Here is a 16,181-nt window from a genome sequence, read left to right on the forward strand (position 1 = left end):
AGTGATTTTAAAAAGTCACTTCTCCAGTAGAGAAGTGACTACATCAGAAATTAATGATGACAAGTGCAAACAATAAGGTATTCTGACCTCTTAAATGGGAATATGAAGGAATCTTAGGAAGACAATAGGCCAAGTGGCCACCTCTAAGAATGTTCTGATATACAAAGAAAGCAAGTCCTGTCTATAATTTTGGGGGGCACATTAGCAGGCTAATCACAGGTGAGGAAGACTTGGCATTGCTGAGTTCCCTTCTATGTTTATGCAATGTTCCTTTCTTCACCCGCCCTTCTCAGTGACCAACTTATCCTGGAACAGCCTCAATGAGTAGCTCATTAATACAGTTCTGTTCATCTAAAGAGCTATGCTCTGTTACTAACAGGATTCCAAATGTCAGTGAGATTATCCTGCAATGGTTACAGCCAGAAGCTTCAATGAGCACTTACCCCCAAACCAAAAGGATACTCTTAAATTAGTTTAAAATGTTCTGCGTAATCAAAGGTGATTGTTAAAGATGATCTCTAAGGTAAATCTATTTCATTATCTCCTCATCTATATCAAAACCAGCAAATGGCCCAAGTAAAACCTGAAAGAAGATGGCAGAGGACATGAGCAACTGTGGGGAAAACTTAGAATTCTGATGGAGTTGCAGAAATCTTTAAAGAAAAGCCTCTTTATTGACTGTTTTATTAAGCATGCCCCTCTGCTCCACTCAGAACTGAGGGGTCTACAAAAACTGTGGGCAATCCAAGAAGGCTGGTTATTTTCCTGCTTTCTGCCAACCCAGAGCAAACTGCTCTGCCATGTCTGTTTGTGTTTCCTGAATCCTGAGCCCTCAAAAAACTGCTTTATGAAGTCAACAACGGCAAAACTGAAATTTGCATTTCTATTCTAAGATATAGTTGGCAAAATGTCCTTTTCTCCTGCATCCTCTCAGAGAACACCTAATAACATCTAAGTTTATTTTCTAAGGATCAAGAAAACAAAGTTTTCTCACGAATTGCTGAATGATAGTTTTTCTTGCCAAGGGCTAAAAATTCAGCATACCCCCAAATCAAATTTTCCTAAAACAAAATATATTACAGATGATTTGCTGCAATCATGAAACACAGCCTTCCGAGACTTCATATTCAATCTAGTAGTTTCGAAATATCTAAAATGATTCAGTTTCATAACAGAGGTTGGGTGCTGCAGTCCGTTCTAAGATAACCAAATTGTAGAGAGATTCTTAAAGCTACGTGACTGGATCTGGTTTTAGACTTTCAGGCAAGTTCAGTTTAAAGTAATAAGATTGTTGGAGGTGATGAGGAGACAGAACTTCCGGTGAGTTATGTCAGAAATCTTGTATGGGTTTGAGAAAATAGCAAACTCAAAGGTCCACGGGCTGTATCTGTTTCTCTTTTGGAGACTGAATGGGTGGGAGGATAAGACCACCTTTCCTACGCAAAAGAGCAATCTCCTCCTTTAAGGCCGAAATCCTTTCCGCCTGGAGTTGGATCAATTCAGTGACCTCCTCTCTTGCCACAGCATCTGCTTCCCGAGGGCCCTGGAAGGCATTGCCCTGTTGAAAGAAAACAGCTCCCTGTTGAAGCATCATTTGGTATGTGAAAAACTCCATGCCCTTATATTGTGTATCTGTGATGAGTGCTGGCCTGACAGTCACCCTAAACAGCCACTGCTCCTTAATCTTAGGAGCCTTCAATTCCTCTGCTAAAATCCCACCATTAGAAATGTGTGCCTTTGGGCTAATAAACAACTCTTCAAGTGCAAATCCTCTTTGGATGAGTACACTTTAAGCTAGCTATCAGTCATTCATTACCTAGAGAGCTCATCACTGGAATAATAAAAGACAGAGTATGTCTTTCTTTTTCTGGACAGCCCGTATTTTGGTTCCCAGAATGAAATCTTCTGTTTCCTCATCTGAGTTATTTCCCTGTCCAGCTGACTCCTACTCATGTTTCACACATCACTTTCAGGGGGAGGCCTTCTTTTCCCCATGGACTAGGTTAGGATTTCCTGCTTTCTGTTTTATTGAAACATCCATTATATATAGACATCACTACAATTTACAGAATATTATATGGTTCATTCTGAACCATGTAATATTTATGATATTTGACCATTTTTTTTAATCTAAAACAATGGCAATTTAATATGGCATGACCGAAGTGCTTGTTTGTTACCTATCTTTCTTGCGAGATCCTGTCTTTTAGAAACAGGGCTCCATATGACTAAGTCTCACCACTCTGCCAACACCTGCCCTAGTGCTTCCTACATAAGTAGATGCTCAATAACATTTGAATGCATGAATACATCTGTGAAAGGAAAGACATGATACTTGCGTGGTGCCCACTTTGTGCAAGGTGCTTTGCATATGCTCTCTCATCTAATCCCCAAAACGACTCTGAACTGGGTGGTATCATTCCAGTTTTACAGATAAGGACATTGAGACTCAGGGAGTCATTAACTGGCCAAGTCAAGCTGGAAGCAGAGTTAGAAACAGGTTGCCTGATGCTAAAAGTCCATACTTTTCCCATTACTCCTATGTACTATAGCAGACTTTCATAGTAAGTAAGGGTTATCCAACACCCTCTGCCTCTTCTCCCTTGCTCACTTTTATTTTACAGGCAATGAAAGCTAACCACTTAACCTTACCCATTTTCTCTTCCAGCTAGAGGAGCTAAGTGGATATAATCTGAAACTTTTGCTCCTTAATAAAAGGGACAGAAGAGGCTGGCGCATGGATGTGAAACATGGGAGCTGAAGCAGCTGTCATGTGACTTTGAAGGAAACTTTGGGAAAATCAGAGATACGGGCTCTGGCATCATGGTCCTACAAAACCAAAGCCTGTAGTCATCTCCCTCTAGACTTCTTGTCAAGTGAGAAAAATGAGTCCTATTTGTTTAAGGTACTCTCAATAGGGCTTTTGGTTACTTGTAGCTAAAAGCATGCCTCATACACCAACTCATGTCCAGTCATTCCAGTGGGTTAGTTTGAAGTCACCTCACTTTCCCCTTCTTCTCCTCACCAGACTCAGTCAAATTTTGGTTATTCTTACTTTGAGATGGCTTTTGATATTTGACACATTTTTGTTGTCACCAACTATATCCCAATTCATGCCTACATCATTGTAAGAAGCAATGGAGTCAGCGTTGGAGGCAGACAGACCTGAATTTCAAAACTAACTTCACCATGCATTAGCTCTAAGAGCTTCAGCAACTTACTGAGCTCCTCTGAGCTTTAGAAAGTACTATTTTGAGGATTAAATGAGATACCCTATGTGAAGAGGCCATACATATAAAGATATACTGTGTACAGAGACAGATACTAGTAACTTCCTCTCCCATTCAACTGATCTCCTGCCTCTAAGCTGTCTCCTCTCCAATGTATCTGGACTGATCAAAGCACATCGACTCAACAAATGTTGACTGACCACTCAGTCTGTGAAGATTTGGGTTAGGTATTAACCTTCACAAACGCTGCCTTGATCCTTCACTCAAAAGTTATTCAGTGGAAAAAGACCCTTCAATATTCAAATTCTAGTCTTCCTTTCACATCTTATCTTCAATTATAAGCCTTCCCAATCCTCCTAATTCACTTTTCATGGAATAAACAGCATTATTTCTTACTTTGGGACTTTTGTTTAGACCAATGATTCTTAAACTCTAGCGTGCTTCAGAATCCCCGGGAAGGCTGGTTAACGCAGACTGCTGGGCCCCTCCCCTAGGGCTTCTGAAGCAGTACAACTGGGTTGGGGCCTTAGCACCTGCATTTTAAACAAGTTCCCAGGTGATGCTGATGCCCTTCTTCAGAGGACCAAACTGTTAGAACACTTAGCTTAGACCACTTGCAGGGTTCTGAAAGAAAATATAAAGCAAAGAAAACCAAGAGAAACAACTGGCCTTTTTGCAGGTAATATTGTTAAGTATATAACATAGAGTTTAGAATACACTATACATGTGTTAGGTTTGTAGAGGGCAAGACTTGGATTGGGTACATATTTATTAAGTATTATCCACCACATACAATGTATTAAGTACAATGTTAGGCTGGCTAAATATTATGTAATAGCAAGTTGAAACCCACACAAAGTGACAAGCATTTTAATAAGAAAACAGGGTAGATTTCAGCACTCAAGATGCCCACTTCAAGTCAAATGAAATATGCAGATATTGGAAATAGATGTTTGACACCAAACCCAGGGAGTATAATGGTGTCGTTATTTATACCTAAGTAACCTTACACCTCTCCAGGACCAAGGCAATTCTATTGATTAGTACTTATATGAGTTCATGGCACCCAAGAGGCATTCAATAAAGCTAATCCCTCAGGCCCACTGAATGTGGCTAACACCAACTCAGTGTCCTCAGAGACGCAGATGGTCTAGAAGTGGTCCAAGATCAAGCAAGGTTTGTTTAAATGCCAGTACTTAACATTCTTGTGAATAGCTACCTTTGACAGAGCTTCCTCAATTCTGAAAAAGGGTCTGAAGGTAAAGAACTTACCTGCTGATTCTGTAGCGTATTCAACCGAGAATCAAGTTTCTTCTTTTCAATACACAAATCATTCATCTGATAAAGCTTTCTGGTGTGTTCTTTTGTCTTCATCATCAGTTCCCATCGCATTTGAGCAATCTTTTCCTACCAGGGTGGGAAGATGCAAAATAGATGTAGTGAATAAAAGAAGAAATAAAGAAAAATGAGTGTCCAGATTTGGTCAAAATCATCAGGCAAATGGAGCAATGTGCCCATATGAAAATATAATCAGAAGCCAATATGAAAATGCAACAGAAACAACTGCATTGGGCCTGGTTTGATTAAAGATAAGAATATAAGTATGCTCAAGAATAGGAGTAGGTAGAAATAAAATAGACATAGACATCATTGTATTATTGAGGAATGAAATTACTATGCATACTGATTGTTGGTACTCATTACTTAAAAGGAAGGGTGATAATTTAAGCAGCTAACTTTTCTATATTGCTTTTCCCCCATCTTTCCCCAGTCTTGGCCCAGGATCCTTAAGGTAGCTGGCTTGAATGGCCACACATCTGTATAATGGCTTTCTTTTGTTTTCTTATTGATCCATCAGTTGCTCACTGCAACCTCGAACTTCTGGGCTCAAGTGATCCTCTGCCTAAGCCTTTCAAGTAGCTGGGACTACTGGTGTGCAACACCACACCCAGCTAATTTTTTTATTTTTTGTAGAGACAGGGTCTCACTATATTGCCCAGGCTTCCAACAAATTATTTTAGATTGCATATATTATCACCAACATTCCCTTAATAGGGACCAGTCCCACTGACATGAACACTATTTGCTTCCTTAAAGTACAGTGGTACATCTTGGATTAGAAAAGTTGAGATGGACCATTGGACAACACAGCACTAGGAAGCTCTCTTCCTACCCCATCTGCCAATGACATAAGACAGGAAACTGGAGAAGTCATCATGATTTTGTGGACTTACAAAATCTTTGTGAAAGCTCCTACCTCTGAATCAGACTGGAACCAGGCCATGGCTCATCTCATGGCTCAGGGAACAATATGTAGGCATTAACATCCTCTAAGACTGTATCAGCCAAACAGTGTATGCCTTGTTACAAAATTTATTACTTAGAGGTGTTTCATAATTTCCAAATTGGCACAGCATGCAAAAACCATACAGTAATACAATTCGAGCCTGAGAGGATAGCCACTCCATTTCTAAAACTGTCAGAGCATTTACACTTTTTTTAAAAATGTAGGTTCAGGCATACATGTACAAGTTTGTTTGTCACTTGGATATATTGTGTAATAGTGAGGTTTGGGATTCTGGTGGACCCATCACCAGATAGCGAGTGTTGTACCTAGTAGGTAATTTTTCAACCCTCACCCCCACCATCCTCCCAGCTGCTGGAGTCCCCAGTGTTTATTATTTTCATCTTTATGTCCACATGTACCCATTGTTTAGCTCCCACTTATAAGTGAGAACATGCAGTATTTGGTTTTCTGTTTCTGAGTTATTTCATGTAGGATAATGGCCTCCAGCTCCATCCGTGTTGCTGCAAAGGACATGATTTCATTTTTTTACGGCTGCATAGTAATCCATGGTATTCTATATACATATATATACATACACACATACACAGCACATTTTCTTTGCCCGACTGGTGTGAGATGATATTTCATTTTCTCATTGTGGTTTCAATTTGCATTTCTCCGATGATTAGTGATGCTGAGCATTTTTAAATACAATTTTTGGCTGCAGAGCATTTATACATTAATGTAGGCCTCAAAATGGGATCTCTCCATAATCTTTCATCCATTTTACATCATATGTATATGGACCCTGGACCCCAAAACCTAGTGCTGGTGCTCTCACTCCAAGATAAACAAGTCCCTCTAACTAAGTGAACAGTAAGGAAGCCGAGACAGGCCTAAGATCCTGCGGCAGCCAAAGGGTCTCACAGACCAGCTCCAGCTACACAGATGCTTCATGGGTACCACTTCCTGCTCCCTGGCATTTCTTGCCTTCAGCCAGATTCAACCAAAGATCACCTGCCTTCTCCTCCTTACCTCCCACATCTTCATCTCCTTCGCATTCGCTAGCTCCTTTTGAAGTTTTCTGATCTTCAGTTCTTCAAGTGTTGTATTAACAGAAAGTGTCTGAAGGGCTTCTAGATTTACCACGCGGCCAAACTTGCTGATCATGAGCTGCCGGACTGTTTCCTCCATTTCTAAAAGAAGATAGTCACTGGCTCAGGTTGTTCAATGGCTCCCACTGTTATAAATGAACACCAGGAACAAGAACGTTCTAAGGAACTGCTTTTGTAAGACGGTGAAAGATTTTATATCATCAGTGATTTTTCTTCTGTGAGTTTTTGCCTGCCTCTTTCCTCATTTAAAAATGCCCATTTGGTATTGTCTTTTCACCTTCTGAATCCTGTGTAAAACTGACTCAATGTTCCCAACTGGCTTACGGATTGATCTGCCCCTCCTCAGACTGTTAACAGGCACCAACTAGATTATGAGCTTGTCAATTTTTTTCAAATACGGCACTTTACAGCATCTAGTATTAAGAATAGAGCAGGCACTTCAGAGAAGTCTCCATCTTACTCCAGGTAAATAATGACAATCCCTTTGGGAATTTAGGAGGCCCTGCGTGGTCTGCCTGCCTACCCTGCTTTCTCTTCCCCCTGCTTTCTCACGCCTCTCCTCCTTACCACCCTACTCTAGACACACTGACCTCCTCTGTGCTTCTCAAACATACCAGGCTCACCCCAGCCTCATTTCCTCTGATCTGAACTGCTCTTCCCCAGAGATCCACATGGCTTGCTCCTCCCAGCCCATTTTCTAAAAGCAAGCTGATACTGGAGCTGTGACTAAGAGCAGGCTCTTATCCTCTAGCCAGGGATAACTACATATTATCAGATGTGCTGCCTGTCCATGGAGGCTTTCCCTGCTTTCCATGGACCTCAGCATTCTTTTTCTCAATCCATTTTTAATTTTTCTCCTTAGCAATTATCTAACATGTAATATCTAACATGGAATATATTTTACTTTTGTTTCTGTGTTTCCCCAGTGTGAGAACACTAGAACACCTCTCCAAGAAAACACAATCTTGTAACAGGACTTTCTCAATGACCAGACTGTCCCCAAGCAAAGTTTGAAGGCCTTAATATGCAGCAAGATGATTCAATTCTTTTATAGTGCAGAAATTTGTATTTGGGCATAATTTTTATGATTTACGCTTGAATTAGAATAGTACAATTGGCATGGCTGCCATTATGCACAATCCAGGAGGGGCTATTCACTTTCTATTCTATGTAAGTAGTGCCCCACGGACATGTATAATGTGGTGGCCATCTAATCAGTGACGCAAATGAAACGATGAATGGATGATGTGCACATGTGTACTGGCCTGTGGCTGCCTGCCTGGCCTCTCTCAGTAAGAGCTTTGATTTCCCCTCAGCTAGCCCCACCCCCATAAAAGGGGTTGCCCTCTTGCATGGCAGCCTCATATACCAGAACATGTACTCTGATCCTTGCCAGCTCCATTGTGGAGCCAGCCCGGTGTCCTTCTCCTATGCTGAAGAGTCTAGCTAATGCTCACTAGGGACATAAAGTCTTCTGGAACACTCGCTACCCACCTTCCCCATGGCTGTGAGCTGTGCTCTCCCTAAAATGGAGAGAACTTATTCCTTCTCACCCTCATGTTCTAGGCTCTCCTCTTCTTCCCCACTGGATCTAGAGATGGAGAAAGGCAACAAGCTAACTGCAGTGTTATTCACCACTTCTAAGCCACATGGTCCAGCCATATATCCCAATTCTGGGCACATATCCAAAAGAAATGGAAGCAGAGACATAAACAGATATTTGTACACTCATGTTCATCACAGTACTATTCACAATAGCCAAAAAATGGGAAGCAATCCAGCTGCCCATTGACAAATAAATGTGTAAACAAAATGTGGCATATACATACAATGGAATATTATTTGCCTTAAAAAGGAAGAAAATTCTGACACATGCTACAACATGGATGAACCTGAAAGACATTATCCTAAATAGAATAAGCCAGTCACAAAAAGACAGATACTGTATTATTCTCCTCATTATGAAGTACTTCGAGTAGTCAAGTTCACAGAGACAGAAAGTAGAGTGGCAGTTTCCTGGAGCAGAGGGATAGGAAAATGGGAGTTACTGTTTAGTGGATATAGAGTTTGGGAAGATGAAAAGTGTTCTGGAGATGGACGGTGGTGATGGTTGCACAATCATATGAATGTACTTAGTGCCATTGAACTGTCCACTTACAAATGGTTAAAATCATCAATATTATGCTATGTACATTTTACTGCAATTTAAAAAATAAACTTAGAAATTATTAACCCTAAAATAAAAGATTGATAAATTAAAATCACACAGTTATTGTTCATCAAAAGCCACCATAAAACAATCAACAAAGTAAAAAGACAACTCACAGAATGAGAGAAAATATTTGCAAATTATCCATCTGACAAGGGGTTAATAACCAGAATATATAAGGAGCCTGAACAACTCTATAGAAAAATATCTACTAATCCAATTTTTAAATGGGCAAGAGATCTGAAGAGACAGTTCTTAAAAGAAGACATACAAATGGCAAACAGGTACATGAAAAGGTGCTCAACATCGCTGATCATCACAGAAATGCAAATAAAAACTACAATGAGATATCATCTCACTCCTGTTAAAATGGCTTTTATCCAAAAGACAGGCAGTAATAAATGCTGATGAGGATGTAGAGAAAACAAAACCCTCACACACTGTTGGTGGGAATGTCAGTTAGTACAACCACTTGGAGAACAGTTTGGAGATTCCTCAAAACGCTAAAAACAGAGCTATCATATGACCAGCAATCCCACTGCTAGATAAATATCCAAAAGAAAGGAAATCAGTATATTGAAGAGATACCTACACTCCCATATTTATTGCAGCACTATTCCTAACAGCCAAGATTTGGAAGCAACTTACTGTCCCTCAACAGACAATGGATAAAGAAAATGTGGTACATGTAGACAATGGAGTACTGTTCAGCCATTAAAAAATAAGATCCAGCTAGGCACAGTGACTCACACCTGTAATCCTAGGGCTTTCTGAGGCTGAGACAGGCGATTGCTTGAGCCCAGGAGTTTGAGACCAGCCTGGGCAACATAGCAAGATCCCATCTCTACAAAAACATGCAAAAAAATTACCTAGGCATGGTGGTGTATGCCTGTAGTCCCAGCTACCCAGGAGGCTGAGGCAGAAGGATCACCTGAGCCCGAGAGGTCAAGGCTGCAGTGAGCCATGATTGCGCTACTGCACTCCAGCCTGGGAGACAGAGTGAGACCCTGTCTCAAAGAGAGAGAGATCTTGTCATTTGCAAGAACATGTATGGAACTGAAGTCATTACATTAAGTGAAATAAGCCAGGCACATAAAGACAAACTTTGCATGCTCACCCTTATTCGTGAGAGCTAAAAATTAAAACAACTGAACTCATGGAGATAGAGAGCAGAATGACAGTTACTAGAGTCTGGGAAGGATAATGGAGGTGGGGGATGTGGGAATGGTTAATGGGTACAAAAACAGTTAGATAGAATCAATAAAATCTGGTATTTGATAGCTCAGCAGGGTTACTATAGTCAATAACAACTTAACTGTACATTTTAAAATAACGAAAAGAGTATCATTGGATTGTTTGTAACATAAAAGATAATGCGTGAGGTGATGATACCCAATTTATCCTGATATGATTATTAGACATTGTATCTCTGTATAAGAATATCCCGTATATCTTATAAATATATATATACCTACTATGTACCCACAAAAAATAAAAATTGAAAACAAATTTTTAATTATCTTTAAAAAGCCTCCATAAAAGTGAAAACAAAAAACCAAAGGAAGATATTTGGAAAACCCATAACCAACAAAGGATTAGTATCAAAAAAAATAATTCCTACATATCAATTTTTTAAAAGGCAAACAAATCAAGACAAAAATGAACCAAATACATGAACAGACATTTTATAGAATAGGAAACATTAAAAGTCCAAAGACAAACAAAATGTGCTTAACCTTATTAATGGTTAGGAAAATGAAATTAAGACCATGATTTACCACTTTATACTTTCCAGTTTGGCAAAGAATCAAAGTCTAATAGAATTATGTATTTTCAATGATGTATGTAGCTCAAAGGGGACTCTTAAGTACCGCTGAATGGAGTGTAAATTGATATAATCATTTTGGAAGAGAATTTAACATTTTTTAAAAAGTTAAACACTTATATGCCCTATGACCCAGCTGTTCTACTTTTAGGTACGAAACCCTTATATTTTTAGAAACTCTTGTAAACATATACCATGTACAAGAATTTTCATAGCAGAATTATCAAAGCAAAAGAACATAAAGCAATTTAAATGTCCACTGTCAGCAGAAGAATGAATAATTTTAGTAGAATCATATGATATATTTTTACAATGAAGACCAACAACAGCTATATGCTATATCACATCTACTCTTATGAATATAATATTAAATGAGAGTATGTTTCAAAAGGCTACATATGATATAATATTTCTACAAAGCTCTAAAGCAATATATTTAGAAATACATGTAAATATGTTATAACTATTTTTTTTAATGAAAGGGAATGTTAAACATAAAATTGGGAATGGTGGTTATCTCTGAATATGGGGAGACAGAATGGGATGGAAAGAATGCACACAGATAGATGTTACAGTGTTGGTAATATTATTGTTAATAAGTTGGGTGGGTGGGTTCCTTCTGTTGTAATACTCCACTGCTTATATGTTCCACATATCAAATATTACTAAATTATTTTAAAAGATAATTATCTTTATACTATACATCTTATACTATATACTTCAATTTTAAGTGGGTTAAAAATCCAAATGTGAGGGGCACTACTAATAAGGAAACTACTGAAAATGATCTTTTTAAATTGACAAAAATTGTATATATTATCACGTACAACATGCTGTTTTGAAATACGCACACATTATGGAATGGCTAGATTAATAGATTGAGCTAATTAACTTATGCATTGCCTCGCATACTTTCTTTTTCTTGTTGTGAGAACACTTAAAATTTACTCTTAGCAATTTTCAAGAATATAACACATTGTTATTAACTCTAGTCATCATACAATAGATCTCTTGAAATTTTTCTTTGGATCTCACTGAAATTTTTTATCCTGTGACCAACATCTCCCCAAACTGTACCCCAGCCCACAACCACAGACCCTGGTAATCATGATTCTATTCTGTTTCTATGAGTTTAATTTTATTATACTCTGCATATAAGTGATGTCATGTGGTATTTTCTTTCTGTGCCTCTTATTTCACTTAACATATTGTCCTCCAAGTTTATCCATGTTGTTGCACATAATGGGGTTTCCTTCCTTTTTAAGGCTGAAGAGTATTTCATTGTGTACATATACCACATTTTCTTTATCCACTCATCTGTTTATAGACACTTAGATTGATTCTGTGTCTTGGCAATTGTGAATAGTACTGCAGTGAACATAGGAGTGCAGATATCTCTTCTGCATACTGATTACTAATTTCATTTCCTTTGGATATATGCCCAGTAGTGGAATGGTTGGACCAAAAAATCTCTTTATGACCTCAAAATAGGAAAGGATTTCTTAAGCAAGACACACACACATACACATAGTGCACAAACCATAAATAAGTAGATTGATAAAAATTACTATATTAAGATTTAAAACATCTGTATCCAAAAGATACACTAGACAAAGTAAAAAAAAAAAAAAAAAAAAAAAAGAGAGAGCCAGGCACGGTGGCTCACGCCTGTAATCCCAGCACTTTGGGAGGCCAAGGCAGGCAGATCACCTGAGGTCAGGAGTTTGAGACCAGCCTGGCCACCATGGAGAAACCCCGTCTCTACTAAAAAATACAAAAATGAGCCGGGCGTGGTGGCATGCACCTGTAATCCTAGCTACTCGGGAGGTTGAGGCAGGAGAATTGCTTGAGCCCAGGAGGCAGAGGTTGCAGTGAGCCAATATCACGCCACTGTGATAGAGGTGAGACTCCAGCCTGGGCGATAGAGTGAGACCCTGTCTCAAAAAAAAAAAAAAAAAAAGAAAAGAAAAGAAAAAAGACAAGACAAGCTACAAACTAGAAGAGATTTGCAGTGCATTTAATGGACAAAAAGGATATATTAAGAACTCCCTAAAATCAATTTAAAAACAAAAAATAGAAATCAAAAATGGACAAAGGATAGGACAGGCAAGTTACAGAAAATAAATAAATGGCAAATAAATGTATGTAAAGATGTTTAACTTCACCAGCAATCAAAAAATGTGAACAAAAACCACAAAGAAATATAATTTAACATCTCGCAGGCTGGCAAAAACATTAAAGTCTGATAATATCAAGTGTTGATGACAATACGGAGCCTGGGCAATTCTCACACATTGCCAGGGGAGGAGAAATTTGTTCAACCACTTTGGGGGCAACTTGGCAATATCCAGGAGAGCTGAAAATGTACATATCCCTCTGTAACCCAGAGACCCAGTACTAGGATTCACCTTCTCACACATGTGCACAGGGAGATGTGTACAAGAAGGTTTCCTGTAACATTGTCTATAATAATGAAAAATAAGAAATATCCTAAATATCCATCAATAGAAGGCTAAAGAAATAAAATCTTTAATATTCATAAATGGAATATTATAGCAGTAAAGTGAATAAACTATCTGTAATTCATGGATAACTCAAAAATTGGTTTAATAAAGTGAACCACAAAATGATATAAATATCATCACAGTTAAAAATATGCAAGGTAGGTCTCCATATTGTGTGTGGACACGTCCATATGTATGTGTGCATACCTGGTGGTGAATCCCGAGGAAGGAGCCACAGAATCCCATTAGAAAGAGATGGGGCTTCGATTGTATCTCAACGTTTTCTTTCTTAAGCTGGGTAGTCTTGCACTTGGGTTATTATTGTATTATTCTATATTTTAATCATACACAAAGAGAAGATGATTCTATGACGAAAGAGTTCTCCCTTTAAAATCGGAAAGTGAACTTTTCATGGCATCAGGAGAAACGGTGAGTAGGAAGATGTTGTGGTGTTCTCGTTTCCCTTCTCAGTGGTTCTGAGTCTGCAATTACTATTTTCACAGTTGGAGACAGTTGCTTGGATAAATTCCCTTTCTTACCAATAAACCTTACTAGTGAGGCCGTGGGCTTAGATACTCACTGTGTATGGTTTTTGTCATTTCTCTCTTTTCTCGGATGAGCTGTTTACGTCTCTCTCTCCATTCTTTGTTAAGTTTTTGCTGCTTGGAATTTTCCTCCTGGAGCTCACGGATTCGTTCTTGCAGCCGTCTCAAGGCGTGGTTAGAGAAGACCAAAGTACCAGAAAGATCGCTAGGTATTTCTCCAAATACCACATACTCTATCTACAAGCATAAAGCAAATCAAAAGAAAATAGACAAAAACACAGATTTTGTATATGGCAACAGAAAGCATAAGAGATGCACTTCCTTCTCTGTCCTTTGTTTAGCTCCTTGCCTTCGGGCTTCTCCCTCTTCCTTACCAAGTAACAGTGGCCGGGCAAACACAGAAAGATGCTGTCAGATAGAAAGCCACATCACACCTCTGTGGGGATAGCAAATCCTCCCACACAGATCATGCCTATTATCTACTGCATAATGATATGACAAACATTTCAGGGCTGGCACCCTAGGCAAACCGCTACATTTAGCTCATCCAGTTTGGGTCAGGTTTCACAAAACATATATAAGGCTGATCTTGTTGTTGTTGTTTTCCTAAAATACAGCTTTTTCTCTTAACCTGACAAAGGAGAATACAATAAGCCTTTTCTCTTAATGATATGTATTCCTGCAATTTAATATAAGTTGCAATTCAAATAGAAATGAACAAGAAAAGTAAAAAAGAGAAAATATCTTCCTTTTGTCTTGACCTCCCTCACCAATGAGTAGAGACTAAGCAAAGGTCATTTTAGCATGATTAGTCCACGTATAGATAAAGATGGTGTGAAAACTGACATGGGTATAAGAGCCAGGATTTCACTCTCTGAGCCACTGCATTCTTAAATCATAGGCTCCTCATTTCTCTAGACTTGAGATGACTGATTTCCAAAATGCTAATAGGCCATAGGGAAATATGCGTGTTTTGATCTTACTCTTTTATAACAATCTGACAGTGGATAATACAAGTGTAGGTGTCATTCTACAGGTGGAATTCTCAACAAAGAACCATGATTCTCCCCATTAGTGAACTATGAATCTCTCTGAAAAGCTTGGGTGTGATGACTCTTCTCCGACAGGATGGAGCAGCCTCCCCAGATGCATCACCTGGTGGAGCTTGAGCGGAATCACAACTAGCAGTTCATTCAGCCGCTGCTGCTTCTCTCGCTGATAAGCCTCCAGGGCCTCCTCTGCTGCATTCAGATTAGTTGCGACAATTTTCACCTGCAGAAAGCCCCGTGTCGTGAAATGGTGACAAGACTCACTGAACATACATCTAAAGATGGTGAATGAAGGCATCTTTGGAGGAAATAAAGCATGAGCAGAATCTGCTTTGTTGGGCTGTGATTAAGTGCATGATCCCAGTTTGCAACTCAGGAATGCATATTATTTTCTTTCTGCCAAGTTATGATCCACATCACTCTTCAATCATTTCTATGACTCCAGAGTTATAAAGTTTCGTGAATAAGAGCCCAGAAGACATGTCCTCATCTCCCTTTTATTTTCTGCATGAAAAGCAGCCCATCAGCATGGAATGTCTTTGACAGAATGGTGGGAGTCTTTTTTGGTCATGACTTCAACAAATTAAAGAAGTTTCATTGCTTTAAAGCAATGAAACTGCTAACTATAGTATTTCTAAAGCACATTCTCCATGTCCTAGAAAACCTGAAAGTTTTCCAAATCATTTCCTATTTGCAAGAGGAGAAATAATACATCAAAAATATTTCTGAACATGAATATATTCTGAACATGAATGAAGTTAAGTGATGTTGCTCTAGACAAGAGTACAGGCCGGGTGCGGTGGCTCACGCTTGTAATCCCAGCATTTTGGGAGGCCGAGGCGGGCGGATCACGAGGTCAGGAGATCGAGACAACAGTGAAACCTCGTCTCTACTAAAAATACAAAAAAATTAGCCGGGCGTGGTGGCGGGCACCTGTAATCCCAGCTACTCGGAGAGGCTGAGGCAGGAGAATGGCGTGAACTCGGGAGGCGGAGCTTGCAGTGAGCCGAGATCGCGCCACTGCACTCCAGCCTGGGCGACAGAGCAAGACTCCGTCTCAAAAAAAAAAAAAAAAAAAAAAGAGAGTACCTAAGAGGGAAAGTGAGCAGATTAAGGCAGAAATTGATGGTCTCCAACATGGGATGCATGCACCCCAGATGATCAACAAAATCATCTATTGGGGTATAAATTGAAAATGTCAGCATTTCTATTTATTTTCATCTCATTCTATTTAATTTCTGTTTTTGTGGATGTTTCCTATTGTACAAAATATATAATAGTTCATAAATACAATTTATAAATACATAGACATTTATTGTATGGGGAGGGGCTCCATTTTCATTTTTTTTACTTACAGAGTAAAGTCATCAGAAAAATCTGGAGACCAATGACTGACACAAAGTAAGTCCAATCATCA

At 39.0% G+C, this 16,181-nt stretch overlaps 1 protein-coding gene across 5 annotated transcripts in view; it reads right to left on the bottom strand.

The window, feature by feature from the left end:
• Positions 1-654: 654 nt before the first annotated feature.
• CFAP44 (cilia and flagella associated protein 44) overlaps positions 655-16,181 on the bottom strand; it is a 154,228-nt gene continuing 138,701 nt past the window's right edge. For 4 of the 5 annotated variants that reach the window (XM_055260149.2, XM_063630025.1, XM_055260153.2 and 1 more), the window contains 5 exons: positions 14,871-14,987; positions 13,751-13,952; positions 6,553-6,713; positions 4,503-4,637; positions 655-1,558 (listed from right to left, as the gene is read on the bottom strand). In XM_055260149.2, the coding sequence (XP_055116124.2) occupies positions 1,367-1,558; positions 4,503-4,637; positions 6,553-6,713; positions 13,751-13,952; positions 14,871-14,987 (807 nt within the window). In that variant the 3' untranslated portion in view covers positions 655-1,366. Of the gene's footprint in view, positions 1,559-4,502; positions 4,638-6,552; positions 6,714-8,126; positions 8,224-13,750; positions 13,953-14,870; positions 14,988-16,181 lie in introns of those variants that run through there. The other variant, XR_010118452.1, reaches the window with a different exon arrangement.

This window comes from Symphalangus syndactylus, chromosome 21, assembly GCF_028878055.3.
Source record: "Symphalangus syndactylus isolate Jambi chromosome 21, NHGRI_mSymSyn1-v2.1_pri, whole genome shotgun sequence".
Lineage (NCBI taxonomy): Eukaryota > Metazoa > Chordata > Mammalia > Primates > Hylobatidae > Symphalangus > Symphalangus syndactylus.